The following is a 19,939-nucleotide window of genomic DNA, read 5'->3' on the forward strand; positions in this document are numbered from 1 at the left end:
GGGGAAGAAAATATCCTAGATTCTTAACGGAAAAAGGACAAGTTAGTCAAACAGACAGGAAACATTTAAGACAGACCATTAAATTAATTAAATATTAATTTGTGATAAATAGGACTGCATCAAAAATTTTCTTAAGAAATGATTAGGGAAGACACAAAACTGGGAGAGGATATTCACAACACATACCTGACAAAGAACTTACATCCAGATTAAGGAGCCACTACAAGTAAAAGCAAACAAATTAAAAATAGGCAAAACAGCTGAACACACACTCCTCACAAAAGAAGGTATGTGAGTGACCAAATGAGCATATGAAAAGGTGGGAAACACTTAGGCATCAGGGAAATGCAACTGAGGTACCATTCTCACCCATTTGCATGACTAAAATATAAATGACTGACAGTAACAAATGTTGGTGAGGGTGTGGAACAACTGGAACTCTCATGCTTAGCTGGCAGGAGTGCAAAGGGATGTGCTTGGGACAGCTTTCTCATGCAGTTAGATGTAGACTTATACCCAGCCCTTCTAGGTATTCACCCAAGAAAAAGAGAAGCTTAAGTCCTCAAGATCTGTACAAAAATGTTCATAGTACTCTTACTATATAAAAACTCCAAACTGGAAACAGTGCAAATATTTGTCAGAAAGCAAATGGATACATCAAAGTATAGGCATATGATAGAGTACTTATTCTTCAGTAAAAGGAACAACTACTGAATCGATTACATGGATGAACCTCGTAGGTACAAGAGAGTGCGTAGTGTTTGATTGCATTTGCATGAACTTCTAGAGTAGGCCAAACAAATTACAGAATGAGAAGTCAGAAGAGTTCTTACCTCTTAGGGGTGGAGGTGGGCTACCTTGATGGAGTAGTGTTAAATGGTGTAGTCAGTAGTCAAAGGATCATTCAACTGAGACTTTGCACTTTATTTCTATAATTTGTTTTTAATATTCTTTGCAGCAAGATCAGAGAGCCCTTTGTATGAATTAAGTCATCTGCTGATTTATAGCCTAAATTATTAAAATTTAGCTAGATGCATCATCATGACTTGTATCACCTGTATTTCTGGTCAGTGCCTTATCTCCTGTCAATAGCAGAGTCACTGAATTTATTTTATTTTATTCAGAGTAGGTCAGAATACTTGACAGATGAAATATAGACTGGGACAAATGCCTTTCCATGTACTTTTTGTTGTTGCAGAGTTCACATAAACCAAGCCAGGTCTACAAGGCCCCCGATGTTATACAGTTATTACTTTAGAGACCACAATGTTGTTATAAATGTATTGACCGGGACTTTTCTTTTTCTTGAAGGTGTACAAGGGAGAAGAAGCCACATTCCAAATCTCAGGCCTCCAGACCAACACAGACTATAGGTTCCGCGTGTGTGCGTGTCGTCGCTGTTTAGACACCTCTCAGGAGCTAAGCGGAGCTTTCAGCCCCTCTGCGGCTTTTGTACTACAACGAAGTGAGGTCATGCTTACAGGGGACATGGGGAGCTTAGATGATCCCAAAATGAAGAGCATGATGCCTACTGATGAACAGTTTGCAGCCCTCATTGTGGTTGGCTTTGCAACTTTGTCCATTTTATTTGCCTTTATATTACAGTACTTCTTAATGAAGTAAACAAACCCAGCAAAACTAGAGGTATGACTTTAATTAATGCTACACATTTTAATACACACATTTATTCAGATACTCCCCTTTTTAAGCCCTTTTGTTCTTTGATTTATATACTTGTTTTACAGATTTAGCTAGGAAAAAAAAATATCAGTGTTTTGGTGCACCTTTTTGAAATGCAAAACTAGGAAGAGGTTAAACTGGATTTAAAAAAAAAAAAAAAGAAACAAACCAGATACCAAAAGCTAAAGCTAGCTTACGTTTTCTTTTAAATTTTTCAGATTTGCCTTTATTCTGTTTTCACTGATGTCTTTTGCAAGCCTTTGATTTTTTTTTTTCCATGTCACCATTTAGTAATTTATATTCACCTGTCACTTCTTATGTCTTGATCATCTGTACCTGTGAACATGAATCACAGTGTGTGTAGTTACAGGGCTAGGATTTCAGTGTTGTCAGAGTATCACCACACAACCACACACAGAAGATGTGTTCACTCAGATAAGGCTGCCCTAAACAACCATTTTGTCACTCAGTTATTTAACTGTGTTTAGCTCATTGAGATCAAAATGTGTACTTTAAAATGTTTTAGTAATCTGTATTTCTTACGATTTTAACACTATGAGCTGCCTGTCTAAGAAATCAAGTAACCAAAATGCATCTATAAATTATGGAGCATTGTAGATTGTACCACATCAATTCATAGCAGTAACTTCTCGAGGGCATTGTGCAATAGTTAGTTTCCTTGTTCAGCTATTTTAAAAGCTGCTTTAACTTGTTTGTCTGTCTTTGTATATAACTACTTCTGATCTAATCACTAGAGTTATTATATTCTGTTATGTTTGACCAGAATTATATGACGAGAACTGGTGACAGTTTAGTGCCTCTGCCCATTGTCCATGACTTACACTAATTGTGATCAATCTTCTTACACATCAGCTCATTATTTTTGAAAAATTTGCCTTTAGGCTATTCAGTGAAGTATCAAAGAAGTGATTGAATTTCAATAGCTTAATTCAGTGCACATAATACTAATCTAACAGCAGGTGAAAATTGATAAAGCCCAAAAGAGTCATCTCAATTTGTAGTTCCTATTCTTGTGGGGTTGACCTGGCCATGTGTGGAGAGGGAATGGTATTTGGTGGTAATAAGCACAGGGTGTTTGGGGGTCAAGGAGCCTAGATTATCTCCCTGGATCTGTCACTAACTAACTTGCTGCGTGATCTGAACACGTCACTTTACCTCTCTGTGCCTCAGTTTTCCCATGCATTAAAAATAAAAAATAAAATGGGGATTCTAATGTTCGTAAGTGCTTTGAGATCCTTGATCTATAGGTGCTATTGGAGTGCAAAGTGTTACTCTTGCATGTTTATTCTGAGTCATGAGATAATCAATTTTAACCCAAAGTCATTGGATTATTTATATGAAGTCCATAATGTTCGCGTACCTCAGGGACATTTAAGAGTTGGAGGTGCAAATATATTCCAAAAGGGTGCAACAGACACAGTGTATCCCCCTGCTTCTGTTTTTGTATATTTTTGCTACTTGGTTTTTCTTGATCATAGCTATTTTGTGCTTGGTCTGTGTTGTCTTAAAATGCAGTATCCTGTACTAGCTTATAATATTCCCATACCAAAGTCATGGGGAAACCAACATTATTTTGTTTTTGGTTTATTTATACTATATTCTGCATACAGTACTTTAAATGCCAATTACAGTGCAATCTTTATTTATTGTAAAATTTTTTAAATGTACTTATGTACTAATTTTCCCTTGTAGCATGTTATTTTTTTGTGTTTTATACTTTTGTAATTTTAGGTCAGTCTCGTTCCTTGGCAACATCTGTAGTATTGTCATTCTTCTGACATTTTCTTGTGTTTTTAAAGATAAAGAGCATCTAGTGCATTAAATGCCAAAAAAAATCCATTGTCAGCGATTGAAACGTTTACATGTACCCAAGAAAAACATAATCATCTCTTGAAAGAAAGTGCTAAGATCAATGAATTATTCTGTGTGCCTACGTTGATGTAATAAGTACTACTAGAAAGTTCTGTATTTTGTTATTGACTAGAATAATTAGTTTAATTAGCCTTGCAAACTGATGGCATCAAGATGAAATTTTTTTGCCAAAGTTCTGGCCTTGCGTAGCTCATCCCTCTATTTAAATGTGTATTATGATCCACTGTAACGCTGCATCTGCATTTTCTGAAACAATCTCATGCAGGTGTTTTGGGGAGAAGGCATTTTTTAAGCAATGAAGATTCAACTGAGTACGAGAACCCTGTCTGCAGGAGAAAAAAATAAGTCCCTTTTTTGGAAACACTTCAGAACTGCTGCTATAAAGAAATTCTCTGAATTCGTTGGATTTTTTTTTTAATGAAATAATACTTTAAGCCAAAATTGCTATGAATATTTGATCTTTGAGATTTTCATGCTATCTGTTTAACCACCAGAAAGCTGTTGTGTGTGAAACACTAGCTGACGGCACTTTATTTTATTGCTCTCCCTTATTCGGCATCATTATAATCCCTTCAGTCAAAAAGTTATTACACTATCTGGCACTGTTTTCTATCACAGATATGTATATGTGATATTGATATAACTATATATGTATTGCCATTACACATGAACAATAAAATAAAGTGTTATGTTAACCTTCTCTCTTTGCCCTTTTGTAATATGTAGGAACGAGTGAGTGGCTTTCTGATGCTCTATATGTCAAACTCCTCCCTGGCACAAGAAAATTCCAGTCATGTGAAGCAAAATGCCCTTTGTCCTCAAAGAAATTGTTTAAAAAGAAAACAACTTTTTAAAAAGATTTTTTGAATATTACCTGCCTTGTTCTTATCAACTTGAAACGTTGGCATTTTCTAACCGTGTTTTGTTGGCTACAGTGATTCAGTATTCCTGTCAAAATTGAAACGTGCCCTAACTGAATGTGTTTGTTTGAATGTTATCCTTGCACAGTTCTTTAAATTGAAAGACAAAATGTTTTACCTCACTGTTGGACATACATTCCAAGCTTTTCAACTTTAGGAGAAAAAAAAAAATAATCATATGTTTTCCTGTAAATTTTAGACTATTTCATATACATTGTATTAAAACTGCCGTATCAATTTTAATGTATAGATTTTGCAAATACTATGCTATATGTAATACCTAACTGTATCTGTAGTGTATATGTAATATATTTATGCCCAATAAATGTTTTAATTCTTTCTGACTTAAGTAGGGTTCTTCTGCCATGAATAGGATTGCTTCTGTTGTTGTTACTTTTTAAAAACTTAAACCACATCCCAGAAGTTGTAAATTCAAATGTGTTTATAGGCCAGGCAAGTGGCATAGCGCAGGGTGTTTGCTGTACCGTCTAAAGGGGCGGCTGCCACCCTGCTCCTGGTTGAGGTCCTGCAGGATTGCCACCCACAATCACGTAGGCTGATGTTTCAGAAGTAAAGCAGCTACACCCCAATTAAAAAAAAAAAAAGCAGCAGCTACAAATCCAGATGTCCCTAAATGGGCCAACTAACATGGGATTGCGGACCGTAAAGGCCCATGGGCTGTCAGTCCTTTGTCAGAGTCTGTGGGGATAAAGAGTGTGTCTTTAACATTTTATCTATATACCAGACTCAGGAGCCCAGGTCTAGCTCTTTTCACTTAGCACCTGGGGTGCACCTTCTCCATGACGGACTCGCACAGTTTTGACCCCCTTCCCTCCTCCGGGTCTCATTCAACAACAACAATAGCAATAAAGTGTAGTGTTCCCACTACAGTCATGGTTTCACCCTGATGTTTAGATTGTTTTGCTTGGAATCCCTACTATCTTTTTTATCCCCTGAGGGAAAAATGAATGGGGGAACCGATTGTTTATAACTAAAAGCTTTCTTTCGCATGAAGAATGGCGATAATCATTCTTTTGGGTAAAAGTGACAAGTTGAACACATCAAATTTTGCATGCTCCCGACACTCCACTCCTGAAAACACAGTAAAGGATTTTTTTTTAAGTCATAACTGCTCTCAACACAGAAGAATGGGAACTGTTAGCACCAGAAGTTTGGAAACCTGACTGAAGAAAGCTGAGTTCTCATTTAGCGGGGGAGAAAATGAGCACCAACTCAATTTACATGCAGAATACACTGAAGGCTCGAAAACTGACAGAAGCACGTCACTTTAAAGTGAGGGTGAAGAGGGAGAGGCGCCTCAAATAGTATTGGTAGAAAGCTGCTAAAAGGGCCATTACATCTACAAAATCCCTCCCTACTTTCAGCTGGACAACTGCTCCTCCGCCCTTGCAGAAACCAAAAGTTTATCCACAGGAGAAGGTAAAATAGGCCCTGGACTTAGCGAATGTTAGTCTTGCCGGAAGATGAAGTGGTTCAGCCAGAGCACCCTTTGGTGATACTTCTCAGCCTTGGCTACACAGTGACACCACCCGGGAAGCTTTTCAGAATCCCTGTGTTCAGACCCTGTACCAATAAAATGAGTATTTCTGGAGTATCAACGTTTTTTAAAGCTCCCCAGGTGATTCCATTGTACAGCCAAGATCGAGAACCACTGTCCTACGGTGAAACTCTTGGTCAACAATCCTCTATCAGCTTTTTAGTCCTCCAGCTTAGCCAAAGGTAACCTGACATCTGATGAAAGCTGCTAACATGAATGAAAAGTCCAAAGCCAACAACTTGGAAGAATCAGAGGCTAAGGGAGAAGAACCTTCAGAAGATGATCCTATCCCCAGAGAGATGAGGAAAAAACAAGTCATCTGTAGACTAAGGATAGGATGCTATGGAAGAAGGACACGTGAAGAACACGGGAACATTCTTGGAAATTAGAAACTAAACAGAAGGGTTGGAAGCTGGAATTGAGACTAACCTAAAAATAGAGCAAAAAACGCAAAGATAAGATCAGAATCAGACCAGGACATTCAATATCTAAACAATAGGGACTTCAGAAAGAATAGAAAGTGTAGGGGAGGAAATCATCAAACATCTGAGTTTCCATAGTGAGAGGGCACGAGGGAGCTCACCACAGCGGATGGGACTAGAACCCCTGTCAAGGCACCCATCTTGAAATTTCCAAACAGTGGGACCAAGAGAAGCTCCCCAAGACGCTGAAAAACCGGTCACACAGAAGCGCTAGAAGTCAGAGTAGATGTGTTCTTCTCAGTAGCAACACTGGAAGCGAGGAGTCCGTCAGGCAGGTATGTCAAGATTTTGAAAGAGAAAGGTTTCCCACCTGCTTACTCTCAGTCAAGGGTAAAGTATCATGAAGCCATTTTTAGAAATTGGAGCCCTCACAACTTTGCCTCCCATGCACCCTTCCTCAGGAAGCTGCTAGAGGGTGTGCTCTCCTATATGAGGGGGATAAACCAAGAAAGAAGCATCTGTGGGATTCCGCCTTCAGTGCTGTTCACGCAGGTCAGAAGTTGGCTCTCTGGCCCTTTGCCTCAGAAGGATTTATGCAGCTTTCATTTTATCCCTTCCCTACCCCCCAGTCATGGTGGGTGAGCACACGCACACACACACGCATACACACACACACACACACACACACACACACGCATACACTTCCCTCTACAGAGGAAAGACAGAATGACCCTTCTAAACACTTTACCTTGGGCTAATTAAACCAACAATTAAATCTGTGTACCGGCACTGGTACCCTTTATTCAGGGTGGTAACTTAAAAAAAGTTCCCACCTCCACTGCTAGACTCTAAGTGCCTCAAAAGCTGGGGGAAGGGAACATGTACTCAGGGCAGCAAGTCTCAGTCAGCTCTGCAGCACACAGCATATTCTCTGGCACATAATAGAAGCTAAAAAAAGGTTTGTTGAATTCAGTTTACTGACTTGGTCGGAAAAGTTCACATAGCAGTGATGAGAGCCATAAGATACTCGCTGCTCCAAACTAGTCTTTTGCCACCATGTGTTATTTTGGGTGCAGTATTTTGATTTTTTAAAAATTATAGGCAATAAATTAAAATGTGGCAATTTCCCACGAAATACTGGGATTCCAGATTCCACTGAAGTTTGAGAGACCCGGAAACTCTAGGTCTTGTTCTGGAATGGTGCTTATGGACAGGGGTGAATAGTAGCTGTCCTTGTTGGTTGGCATTTGCTCTGCACCTGACCACATTTCCCACCAAATCCCGGACATGGATATGGATGGTGATGTCTCGTCTAACAGAAGAAAAATTCTTGGCCTTGTTTCCATCAACAGTGAGAAAACGGGGGGGGGGGAGGGGGGGGCGGGATTCCAAGAATGATGGAATGAGGGTGTCTGTAAATCTGCTTTTCCATAGAAGCAACAACAACAACAAAAAAATGTCCCGAAAGTTCTGAAAACTTTTTCAGAGCTCCAGAAATTAACCAAATGCTTATAACAATCTGAACCTTGGTAAGAACTGCAGGTTTTGTGATATTTTAACCCAGTCTACACCCCACACCCTACCCCACCCCAGCTCCACCCTAGTCTTGAAAAACAGCAGCCCTGCAACCACTAGAGGGAGCACACGGGATTTGGAGCACCTCAAAATGGCTCATCCCAGCGCACTGTCACCATCTAACCTGTCTCACAGGCTCTCTGGAAAAGCCCCACTGGCAGGGTGGTTGTATTTAACTTGCCTCAGAGCTCACTCTGTGGGAAAGCCTTATACCCAGGGCATTTGTTGAAAGATAGTGCAATTGTTTAACCCTGCAGCTACTTGAGGCTGCAATACCAGCGGGGGTAAACAAGAGCTGGCCCAAAACTGCAAGATCTGGGGAATGAGATGTCCTCAGGGGCTTTTAAAAGCTTGCAGCATTCTTGGGGTCTAGAAGGCCATGTGCATGTGCAGGGCTGTGTGCATGCTCAGCAAAGACCTGAGAAGGCCCCGATTTCACTTCTGACTGATCTTCAGGCCTTGTGCAGTCAGGGAGCGAAGGTTAAGGCAGAATTGTAAATTCCCTGTGCATTGAAGGTGCGCTCCAGCATACAGAGCCCCTTGACTTTGTCAAGGGGGACTGACTGGCTCAAGGCATTTAAGGAAATCTGTGAGCATTCTCTAACTGACCATTAAACACAACAGATATGCTAGTGGCCAGACGCAAAGAATGAAGTCTGGAAGGATACAATCTGAATTCATAACTTGGATTAACCCTAGTGAGGAGTGGGGAGGTGATGATCAAAGAGAATTTTAGTCTTAACTGCAATATGTTCACCTTTTAGATGAAAGATGAATTTATGTATTGTGTAATAAAAATTAGTTTTATTGTAAACAAAACCATACAGAAGAAATAAAATTCCTCCCACTTTTCTGAGCCAAAGGATAAATAAAGATGCTCCTTAATTTTTTCCCCTAGGACAAAGGTACAGATTTTGTTTTCTATCTGAATAAATTATAAGAGAAATGTGTTCAATTTGGATAAACACAATTTCTTGCAGTCATGAGCCATTGAATGCTTATGATTTTCCACTATAGCATTGTTTGCCAAAGTGAGGAGGCATAGAAGATAGCTAAGTGGTTATTGTCAACACCTTTGAAATTATGTAGTTTTTGTCATCTGGGCTAGGGAAAATTGTAACTAGCATATCAAAGAGAAACATAAGATTAAAGTGGATATTTAAGTTTACAAAAGAAACAGAACAAGTAAATAGTGTAGGTGCTACTCAGATACGGCAGAAATCATAGGGCTGATAAGCAAATGACTCAAGTTTGAGAACAATGCACTGTGGAACCCTGCCTTCAAAAACTACAAATGGATCTATGCAACACAACATGTTTTATGTTAGCGGCTGCAAATATATTCTTTTTTTCCTCAGGTGAAAAGAGTTATTTTAGGGAAAAAGGAGTGGGAATAAAAATCACAATCCACACGGAGTTGGAAATTGAACTGAACTAGAAAGTTCATATAGCTGATCCCTACCAGCCTCAATAACCTGCTTTTACCTCCCTGTCTTACTGTGCATATCTTCACATTTGATACTTAGGAATATTCACAAGACTAAGAATTAGCTTTCGTTTTTTTTTTAATTAAGAAGTTGAATATTTTATTATTAAACTGTTTCTTATTTTCCTGCAAGGCTGTTGCTTCACTGTATGAAAACAGCACCGCAAACACAGTATATTGCAAAATTAAGATAGTAATGTTCTGCATTGGACACTATACAACTAACAAACTTTTCTCCACTACCAGTTATTTCCAGTGGGAAGATCGTTGAGTATTTTGACCCAAATCCAGGGATGGCTGTAAGCAAGTTACAATATCATATAAGGCTTAAGATAGCAATATTATCCTTGAATTACATAATTTTTATAACTAGTTTTACCAGAGATAATTTCAGGAATTCTGAATATTATAACTGGAGACCAGCCTAAAAATCATAGGGTGTTGTGGAAAAGATGCATAGTGTTTATCTGAAGTCATTAGGAGGTTAAGGGGTATTTTCTTCAGGAAACATTGTTGCAAGTAGTTTCTTTTGCTAAAAATTGCTTTTTAAAAATCCACCACTAATTTAAGACAACTATGCTAGATTAAGTTGTTTCAAACTAGTTTATTTAGGGGTTCCATTTTCACTCAATAGATTTTATGCATTTCTTATACACTCCTTCACTCATTAGGTCATCTAGTTCTGAAGGGTTACTGAGCGTCATCTTGATCAGCCAACCATCTTCATAACAAGATTTGTTGACAAGTCCTGGATTTTCTGCTAGAGCTTCACTAATTTCAGTTACTTCTGATAGAGGAGAATAGAGTTCATTACTAGCTTTCACACTTTCCAAAGCACCAAATTCCTCTCGTTTGTTCAATTTTGTCTCAACTTCAGGCAGACTACAGTAAACAACAACTCCTAAAGCTTCCTGTGCAAAATTGCTGATTTCCACTGTTCCAACACTGTTTTCTCTTGGTACCCATTCATGTTTGTCTGTGAATTTATGCACCGACACCAGAGCAGGGCCGGTGCGCCAAGCCCGGAGGGCGCCCACCCACAGTCCCCAGGGCTGCAGCGGTCAGGGGCGCACTGGGCACAGAGATGGCCCGCAGCCTACAGACTGCGGCCTGCACGCTCCGTGCCACTTACAGAGCCATGTTCACAGTAAGAATTAGCTTTTCTAAACTTACGGTGCTTTTGCTGGAACCCTGAAAGTTCAATAATGTTATTTTTGCAGAGCCTGAGATAAGATATAATAGATTTTGGGTTTGCAATAGTCATGTGGGAGAGAAGGAAAAAAATAATGGGTGTCTTTTAATTTGTCTGCCACTGCCTCCTCTGGGCAGTGGGCTAGGGGCATCCTGTCCCACCTCCAACTCCATCCACTTGGTTCTCCACAAGTTGTTGTTTTTTTCAAAAAATCCCTTGCCCAGACTTAAGGACATTATTTTAGGAATGGGTCCCTAACCATTTGGGATTAAGAATCAAGTTAGTCTTGCTCTAATGCCAGAACTGCAAGATGAAAACCTTGAAAATTTTGAGCAACTGGTTTTCTTGGTGTAGAGTAAGCCAGTGGTTGGTAAGAGAAAACATGCTGGCAGGAAAAGAGAAGGAAAAAAGAGGGGCAAAGATGTGATAGGAGATCCCTAGTTAAGGCCCCATTTATTCTGTCCTTAGGTTCTCTGAGACCTCTTCCCTGCTTTCCTTATGCCCCCTTGTGTTTAAGCTACTTGAACTTGGGTTTCTGACACCAGAGGCCGGAAGGTTCCCAACTAGGATAGAAAGCACGTAAGACCTATCTCGTATTGCAAAATGGGTTTATTTAAATTATTATATACAGGAGAGTGATCAAGACGGCAGAATAGTAGGACGTGAAGCTCACCCCCTCCCACAAACACAACAAAATTACATCTACATGTGGAACAATTCTCACAGAATACCTACTGAACTCTGGCAGAAGACCTCAGACTACTGAAAGGGCAAGAAAATCTCCACATATCTGGGTAGGAAACAAGAAAAAAAAAAGGCGAGAGAGAAATCGGTCTGGGACCTGCACCCCTGGGAGGAAGCTGTGAAAGAGGAAAGTTCCTGCACCCTGGGAAGCCCCCTCTCCCTGGCGGGGAGATCAGCCAGGACAGAGGGGTAGCTTCAGAGCCTCAAAGGAAAGAACAGAAGCCAGTTTGTGGCAGCCGGAGCAGAGGGAGAACTGCACAGTCAGTCCCACCACCCTGCACTCCCCACGCTGATGTGCATGTCCGCCAGTGCCGGCAGGGGCTGGGTGCTGGAACTCAGGCTTCGGAGATCAGAACCAAGGAGAGGACTGGGGGTGGCTGTGTGGAGACAGATGCGGGGGGCTGGAATTCAGTGCGACTTCAGGAGGGGGTGTACATAGAGGAAGTCTGGGCCACCTTAGAGGTCAGGTGCCATTGTTTGTGGGGGGGTGCCCGAGGGGAGTGGCAGGACCTGGATTGTAGCCTTTTTCCCTGTGTGTGCACTCACAGAGAGGAGGACACTAGCTGCACAGGCTCAAGGGGCAATGGCAGACCCCTGCCACCTCCCTCCCAAACCCCGGGAGCAGTCTCAGGCCACTGACACTGACCCCCTGGATGCCAGGAGTGGTCACGGGCCCCTGCCACCTCCCTCCCAGACTCCAGGAGTGGTTGAAAGCCATGTTCACATGCATGGCGTGTCCCTGGGGCATGCCTGAGCTGCCTGCCACTGCCAAGAACCCCAAGACTGGGCACCAGCCACTGCACCTGCACACCCCCTATCAAGGGGATAATGACCAGCACACACTGAGGAAACAGGTGACAGGCATCCATACTAAAAACAGCCCTCACATCAAATATACTGAACTCACACAAGCTACACAGGGATGATCCCACATATAAATAGCCCTCCAAGACCACAGTAGATAAATGTTTCTCCTAAATTCACAGAGTAAGAGAAATATAAGTAAAATGAAGAACCAGAGGAACCACTTCCAGTTAAAAGACCAAGAGCACTTCCCTGAAAGAACCGACAATGAAGCAGACCTCTTCAGTCTAATAGACACCAATTTCAAAAAGGAGATAATGAGAATACTGAAGGAATTAAGAAAGGCTATCAACAGAAATGCAGAGTACTGTAAAAAGGAACTAGAAACTATAAAGAGGAACCAAGAAAAATTAGAAAACTCATTTGCAGAGACAAAAGCTGAGCTAAAGGCAATGAATAGCAGAATGAATAATGCTGAAGAACATATAAGTGACCTGGAAGATAGAATAATGGAAATCACCCAATCAGGACAGCAGACAGAAAGCCAAATTAAAACAACAAAAAAAAAATGAAAGCAATATAAAACACCTATGGGATAATATAAAGCATGCCAACCTACACATAATAGCAATTCCAGAAGGGGAAGAAAGAGAAAAAGGGATCCAAAATGTATCTTAAGAAATTATAGCTGAAAATTTCCCAAACCTAAAAAAGGAAACAGATATCCAGGTACAGGAAGCATAGAGGGTCCCAAACAAGATAAACCCGAAACAGACCTACAACAAAACATATTATTATAAAAATGGCAAAAGTTAAGATAAAGAGAGGATTTTAAAGGTAGCAAGAGAAAAACACAGTTAATTACAAGGAAACCCCCATAAAGCTATCAGCTGATTTCTCTACAGAAACACTGCAGGCCAGAAGGGAGTGGCAAGATATATTCAAAGTCCTGAAAGGGAAAAATCTGTGACCTAGGATACTCTACTCAGCAAGATTATCACTTAGGATAGAAGGAGAGATAAAAAAAATTTTCTCAGCCAAGCAAAAACTAAATGAATACACCAATACTAAACCTATCCTAAAGGAAATATTAAAAACTCTTCTCCAAAGAGAAAAGAAGAATCTATAGGAAAGAGAAAATCACAACTGGAAAACACTTAAATAAGCCATACACAGATTTTTTAAATCAAAAAATTTTCTGTGAAAGTGATGATAGTGCACAATGAACAGCAGAGGGGTGAACCTGAAGATGTAAAAGACGACATCAAAATCATAAAATGTGGGGAAGGAGAGTGAAAAAGTGTAGTTTTTTGTTTTTGTTTTTCCTAGAATGTGTTTGAGCCTATATGACTACCAGTCTAAGGTAAATAGATATAGGAGGGGGTCAACAAACTTTAAAAACAGAGTAACGACAAATGAAAAACATACAATAGAGTCACTGAAACCAAAAAGAAGAGAGCATAGGTATAATACAAAAGAAAATCATCAAGCCACAAAAGGAAAAACAAAGAGAAAAGGAAAGGGACAAAGAAGAAATATAAAATCAATGGGAAAACAAGGTTGAAAATGGCAATAAATACATATCTATCAATAATTACCTTAAATGTCAATGGAATAAGTGCTCCAATCAAAAGACACAGAGTGGCATATTGGATTAAAAAAACAAGAGCCTACAATATGCTGTCTACAAAAGACACACTTTAGGGCAAAGGACACACACAGATTGAAAGTGAGGGCATGGAAATAGATATTTCATGCAAATGGAAATGACAAGAAAGCAGGGGTCATGATACTCATATCAGACAAAATAGACCTTAAAACAAAGGCTATAAAGAAAGATAAAGAAGGACACTATATAATGATAAAAGGGTCAATACAAGAAGAGGATTTTACACTCATTAACATACATGCACCTAATATAGGAGCACCCAAATACATAAAACAAATACTAACAGACATAGAGAAATTTACAGGGATACAATAATAGTAGACTTTAATACCCCACTCACATCAATGGACAGATCTTCCAGTTAAAGAATCAATAAGGCAACAGAGATACAAAATGATGCAATAGAACAGTTAGACAATTGATATTTTCAGGACATTACATCCAAAAAAATCAGAATACACATTCTTTTCAAGTGCACATGGAACATTCCCTAGGATTGACCGTATACTAGGGCACAAAACAAGCCTTAACAAATTTAAGAGGATAGAAGTTATTTCAAGCATCTTTTCTGACCAAAACAGTATGAAACTAGAAATCCACCACAGAAAGAAAAATGAGAAAAAAACGATTACATGGAGACTAAACAACATGCTACTAAAAAAACCAATGGGTCAATGATGAAATCAAAAAGGAAATTTAAAAATACTTTGAGAAAAATGACAATGATAACACAACCATACAAAATCTATGGGATGCAGCAAAAACAATCCTTAGAGGGAAGTTCATAGCAATACAAGACTTCCTCAAAAAACAAGAAAAATCTCAAATAAACAACATAAGTTCCCACTTAAAAGAATTAGAAAACGAAGAATAAACAAAACCTAAAGTCAGCAGAAGGAAGGAAATAATAAAGATCAGAGAGGAAATAAATAAATCAGAGATTAAAAAAATAATAGAGAAAATCAATAAAACCAAGAGCTGGTTCTTTGAAAGGATAAACGAGATTGACAAATCTCTGGCCAAGCTCACCAAGAAGAAAAGAGAGAACACAAATAAACAAAATAAGAAATGAAAAAGGAGACATAACAACTGATACCTCAGAAATACAAAAAAAAAAAACTGTAAGGTACTACTATGAACAATTATATGCCAACAAATTCAATAACCTAGAAGAAATGGACAAGTTTCTAGAAACATACAGCCCACCAAAACTGAATCAAGAAGAAATAGATAATTTGAACAGACCAATAATTTGAAGTGAAATAGAATCTGTAATTTAAAAACTCCCTACAGGGCTTCCCTGGTGGTGCAGTGGTTGAGAGTCCACCTCCCGATGCAGGGGACACGGGTTCGTGCCCCGGTCTGGGAAGATCTCACATGCCGCGGAGCGGCTAGTTCCGTGAGCCATGGCCACTGAGCCTGCGCATCCGGAGCCTGTGCTCCGCAACAGGAGAGGCCACAACAGTGAGAGGCCCGCGTACCGCAAAAACAAACAAACAAACAAAAACTCCCTACAAACAAAAATCCAGGACCAGATAGCTTCACAGGCAAATTCTACCCAACATACAAAGAAGAAATTATACCAATCCTTCTCAAACTCTTCCAAAAAATTGAAGAGGAAAGAACACACCCAAGGACATTCTATAAAGCCACCATCACCCTGATACCGAAACCAGACAAAGATACCACCAAAAAAGAAAATTACAGGCCAATATCTTTGATGAACATAGATGCAAAAATTCTCAACAAAATGTTAACAAACTAAATCCAACAGCACATAAAAAAGATCACACACCATGAACAAGTGGGATTCATCCCAATTTCACAAGGATGATTCAACATATGCAAATCAATCAATGTGATACACCACATAAATAAGAGACAAAAACCACATGATCATCTCAGTAGATGCAGAAAAGGACTTGGATAAAATTCAGCATATATCCATGATTAAAACTCTTACCAAAGTGGGTATAGAGGGAACACATCTCAAAATAGTAAAAGCTATTTATGACAAACCCACAGCCAATATAATACTCACTGCTAAAATCTGGAACAAGACAAAGAGCCAACTCCCATGACTTCTATTCAACACAGTATTGGCAGTCCTAACCACAGCAATCACAGAAGAAAAAGAAATAAGTTATATCCAAATTGGAAGGCTAGAGGTAAAATTGTCATTATATGCAGATAATATGATACTACATATAGAAAACCCACACAAAAACTACTAGAACTGATAAATTCAGCAAGGTAGTAGGATACAAGATTAACATACAGAAACTGGTTGAATTTCTTTACACCAAAAATGAAATGTCATAAAGGAAAAGCAACCCAGAAGATAAAATACTTAGGAATAAACCACACCAAGGAAGTGAAAGAGAACTATAAAACATTAATAAATGAAACTGAAGATGATTCAAAGAAATGGAAAGATATCCCATGCTGTTGGATTGGAAGAATTAATATTGTTAAAATGGCCATAGTACCCCAAACAATCTATAGATTTAATGCAGTCCCTATCAAATTACCCATGACATTTTTCACATAACTAGAATAAATAATCCTAAAATTCATATGGAACCATAAAAGACCCAGAATTGCCCAGGCAATCCTGAGGAAAAAAACAAAGCAGGAGGCTTAACCTTCCCAGACTTCATACAATACTACAAAGCTACGGTAATCAAAACAGCATGCTATTGCACAAAAACAGACATATGGATCAATGGAACAGAATAGAGAGCCTGAAATAAACCCACACACCTACAATCAATTAATCTTTGAAAAAAAGAGGTAAGAATATACAAAGGGAAAAAGGCAGTCTCTTCAGCAAGTGGTGTTGGGAAAGTTGGACAGCTGCATGTAAATCAGTGAAGTTAGAACACACCCTCTCACCATACACAAAAATAAACTCAAAATGACTTAAGGACTTAACCATAAGACATGACACATAAAACTCCTAGAAGAGAACATAGGCAAAACATTCTCTGACATAAACTGTTCCAATGTTTTCTTAGGTCAGTCTCCCTAGGCAATAGAAATAAAAACAAAATTAAGCCAATGGGACCTAATCAAACTTACAAGTTTTTGCACAGCAAAGGAAACCATAATAAGAAGAGACAGCCTACAAATGGGAGAAAATACTTGCAAACAATGCAACAAACAAGGGCTTAATTTCCAAAATATACAAACAGCTCATACAACTCAATAAAAACAAAAAAACAAACAACCCAATCAAAAAAGTGGGCAGAAGACCTAAAGAGACATTTCTCCAAGGAAGAAATACAAATGGCTGATAGGCACATGAAAAGATGCTCAACATCGCTAATTATTAGAAAAATGCAAATCAAAACTACAATGAGGTATCACCTCACACCAGTCAGAATGGCCATCATTAAAAAGGCTACAGATAACAAATGCTGGAGAGGGTGGGGAGAAAAGGAAACCCTCCTACACTATTGGTGGGAATATAAGTTGGTGAAGCCACTGTGGAAAACAGTATGGAGGTTCCTCAGAAAACTAAAAACAGAATTACCATATGATCCAGCAATCCCACTCCTGGGCATATTTCCAGACAAAACTGTAATTCAAAAAGGCACATGCACCCCTATGTTCATCACAGCACTATTCACAATAGGCAAGGCATGGAAACAATCTAAATGTCCATCAACAGAGGAATGGATAAAGAAGATATGGTATATATATACAATGAAATATTACTCAGCCATAAAAAAGAATGAAATAATGCCATTTGCAGCAACATGGATACAACTAGAAATTATCACATTAAGTTAAGTAAGTCATAAAGAGAAAGACAAATACCATATGATATCACTTATAGTGGAATCTAAAATATGACACAAATGAACCTATCTATGAAACAGAAACAGAATCACGGACATAGAGAATAGACTGGTGGTTGCCAAGGGGGCGGGGGGTGGGAGAGGGACCGATTGAGAGTTTGGGATTAGCAGATGCAAACTGGTATATATAGCATAGGTAAACAATAAGGTCCTACTGTATAGCACAGGGAATTATATTCAATATTCTGTGATAAACCATAATAGAAAAGAATATGAAAAAGAATGTGTATATGTATAACTGAATCACTTTGCTGTACAGCAGAAATAACACAACATTGTAAATCAACTATACTTCAATAAAAAAAATTAAAAACAATAAATAAATTAGGATACACAATGTACCAAATGCACAACCTCAAAGATTTCTGTCCTGGGAATTTATTCAGATTTGGCCTTTTCCTTTGTGTGTTTTCATTTTGTTTTTACTTTTCAAATCATATATGCTGAATTTAGGAAATCTATATTTTTTAATTTAACAAAATGATGCTGAATTGGAGCACTAATTGATGAGCACTTGACATACATCATATCATCTATGCCTCATAACAACCCTTTGAGGCAATTATATCTATCTCCCCTTGAAGCACAAGGTGCTCAAGTAATTTGAGCATATAAATGTTGATGGAGAATTCAAGCCTGGCTCTAATTAATTTCTGAGGCCAGTATACTCTAACCCTGTGCCATGCTGCCTGCCAGAACCCTTCAGGACCTCTCCTCTTGTGGTTACCTTTAACTGATGTGAACAACAAAGGTACCAGCATTGAACTTCAATCTCATAAATAATGTGGTGTTAAAACAAGGTTTAAAAAAGTATTAAAGGAGAAGCAGCTGTAGTTTTGACCTTCAGGCTTGAGTCCATCCCTTCACTGCCATCCTCTCCCCTCCTGATGAAAGGCACCAGGGGTACTCATACAAGAGTCAGATGTTTGACTAAGGGGTGATCGTACTTCTAAAAGACAGACCGAGACTCCTCTGAAAAAAGGAATAAAAACTCTGAGCTTTGTTTTCCTCCAATGTAAGGCAAATTTTGAACTACATAATCTAAAGTCCTTAACTTTATGATTCTATGAAGACTGGACTCTTCTGAGGTAGGTGGGCTTCTGTCCAAACTACAATTCCTTGACTGATATAATCAGGGGACGAGGTCCCCTGGCAAGGTCCCCCACATATGCACAACCTTAGACTTTGAGAAAATTGTCCCCAAGCCAACTGCAAACATCTGCAATTTGGATTGCAAAACTGCCAGTCAGGAAGAATGCCAGCCAACACCAGGACTCTCCCTGCTCAGGGAACACAGTACACTTCTACAAAGCTTATTTCAGATGCTACCACACAGCGGATGTGAAGCTCACCTTCCCCCACAAACACATCAAAAATGCATCTACATGTGGAACAATTCTCACAGAAAAGCAACTAGAAACTGGCAAGAGATCTACACAGCCAAAGCTGCAAGAAAGATCTCTATAGAACCAGAGTAGGATGGGGAAAAAAAGTCATCAGGATGGGACTCTGCCCCTGGGAGTGATCTGTAAGGAAGAGAAGGTCCACGTGGGCAGACCTTCACCCTGGGGAAGCCCTCTTGCCTGCTGAGAAATCTGGGACAGATAGAGGGGCTGCCTGTGTGGGCTTCCTAACATCGGGATGGAGAGAGACATGCACCAACGGCTGGCTGCTGACTTGCCAAGCTTCCCAATCGGAAGGGGCAAACACCCAGGGCCCCTTCACTCCACACCGCAGCATGGCGTGAGATCATGGCAGAGATTTGGTCTAGCTGCACAGAGACAGACAGGGCACCTGGGGTGTGATCTGGGCCAAACCGTGGAGCCCATTGTCCGTGCGTGCACAGCACAGGTGTGGCTGCAGTGCACACTGTCGGTGCACACCAGGTGGCACCACAGGAACAGGCAGGCACTGGGTGCTGAGTCTTGGATGGACAGGCCCTGGGCAGGAATACGTGACTGTTCATTTCCCAGTGGGAGCGCTCCAGCTCCACCCACTTTATACCACTTCTGGGGCAGACAGATCCTGGGAGAGGTCTACCACAGAGGCAGCCCAGGTCCCAGGTGGCAGCACAGCCATCTCCATTCCTGTAGCCACAGTCCACCAAACCCCGCCTACTCCACACCACAGCCT

The 19,939-nt window shown here is 39.8% G+C and overlaps 1 protein-coding gene and 1 pseudogene across 10 annotated transcripts in view; one reads left to right on the forward strand and one right to left on the reverse strand.

Moving 5' to 3' along the window:
• The window catches only part of FNDC3B (fibronectin type III domain containing 3B), a 468,247-nt gene extending 466,399 nt beyond the window's left edge, over window positions 1–1,848 (forward strand). For all 9 annotated transcript variants that reach the window (XM_079921937.1, XM_079921936.1, XM_079921939.1 and 6 more), the window contains one exon: window positions 1,312–1,848. In XM_079921937.1, coding sequence (XP_079778063.1) covers window positions 1,312–1,623 — 312 coding nt within the window. In that variant the 3' untranslated portion in view covers window positions 1,624–1,848. The remainder of the gene's footprint in view (window positions 1–1,311) is intronic.
• An 8,309-nt stretch (window positions 1,849–10,157) lies between these two features.
• Window positions 10,158–19,939, reverse strand: part of LOC307186339 (glycine cleavage system H protein, mitochondrial-like) — a 56,988-nt pseudogene continuing 47,206 nt past the window's right edge. Inside the window, exon 2 of the transcript in view lies at window positions 10,158–10,661. The product of the transcript in view is annotated as a glycine cleavage system H protein, mitochondrial-like (transcript). The remainder of the gene's footprint in view (window positions 10,662–19,939) is intronic.

This window comes from Stenella coeruleoalba (assembly GCF_951394435.1).
Source record: "Stenella coeruleoalba genome assembly, chromosome: 5".
In the NCBI taxonomy this organism is placed as follows: Eukaryota; Metazoa; Chordata; class Mammalia; order Artiodactyla; family Delphinidae; genus Stenella; species Stenella coeruleoalba.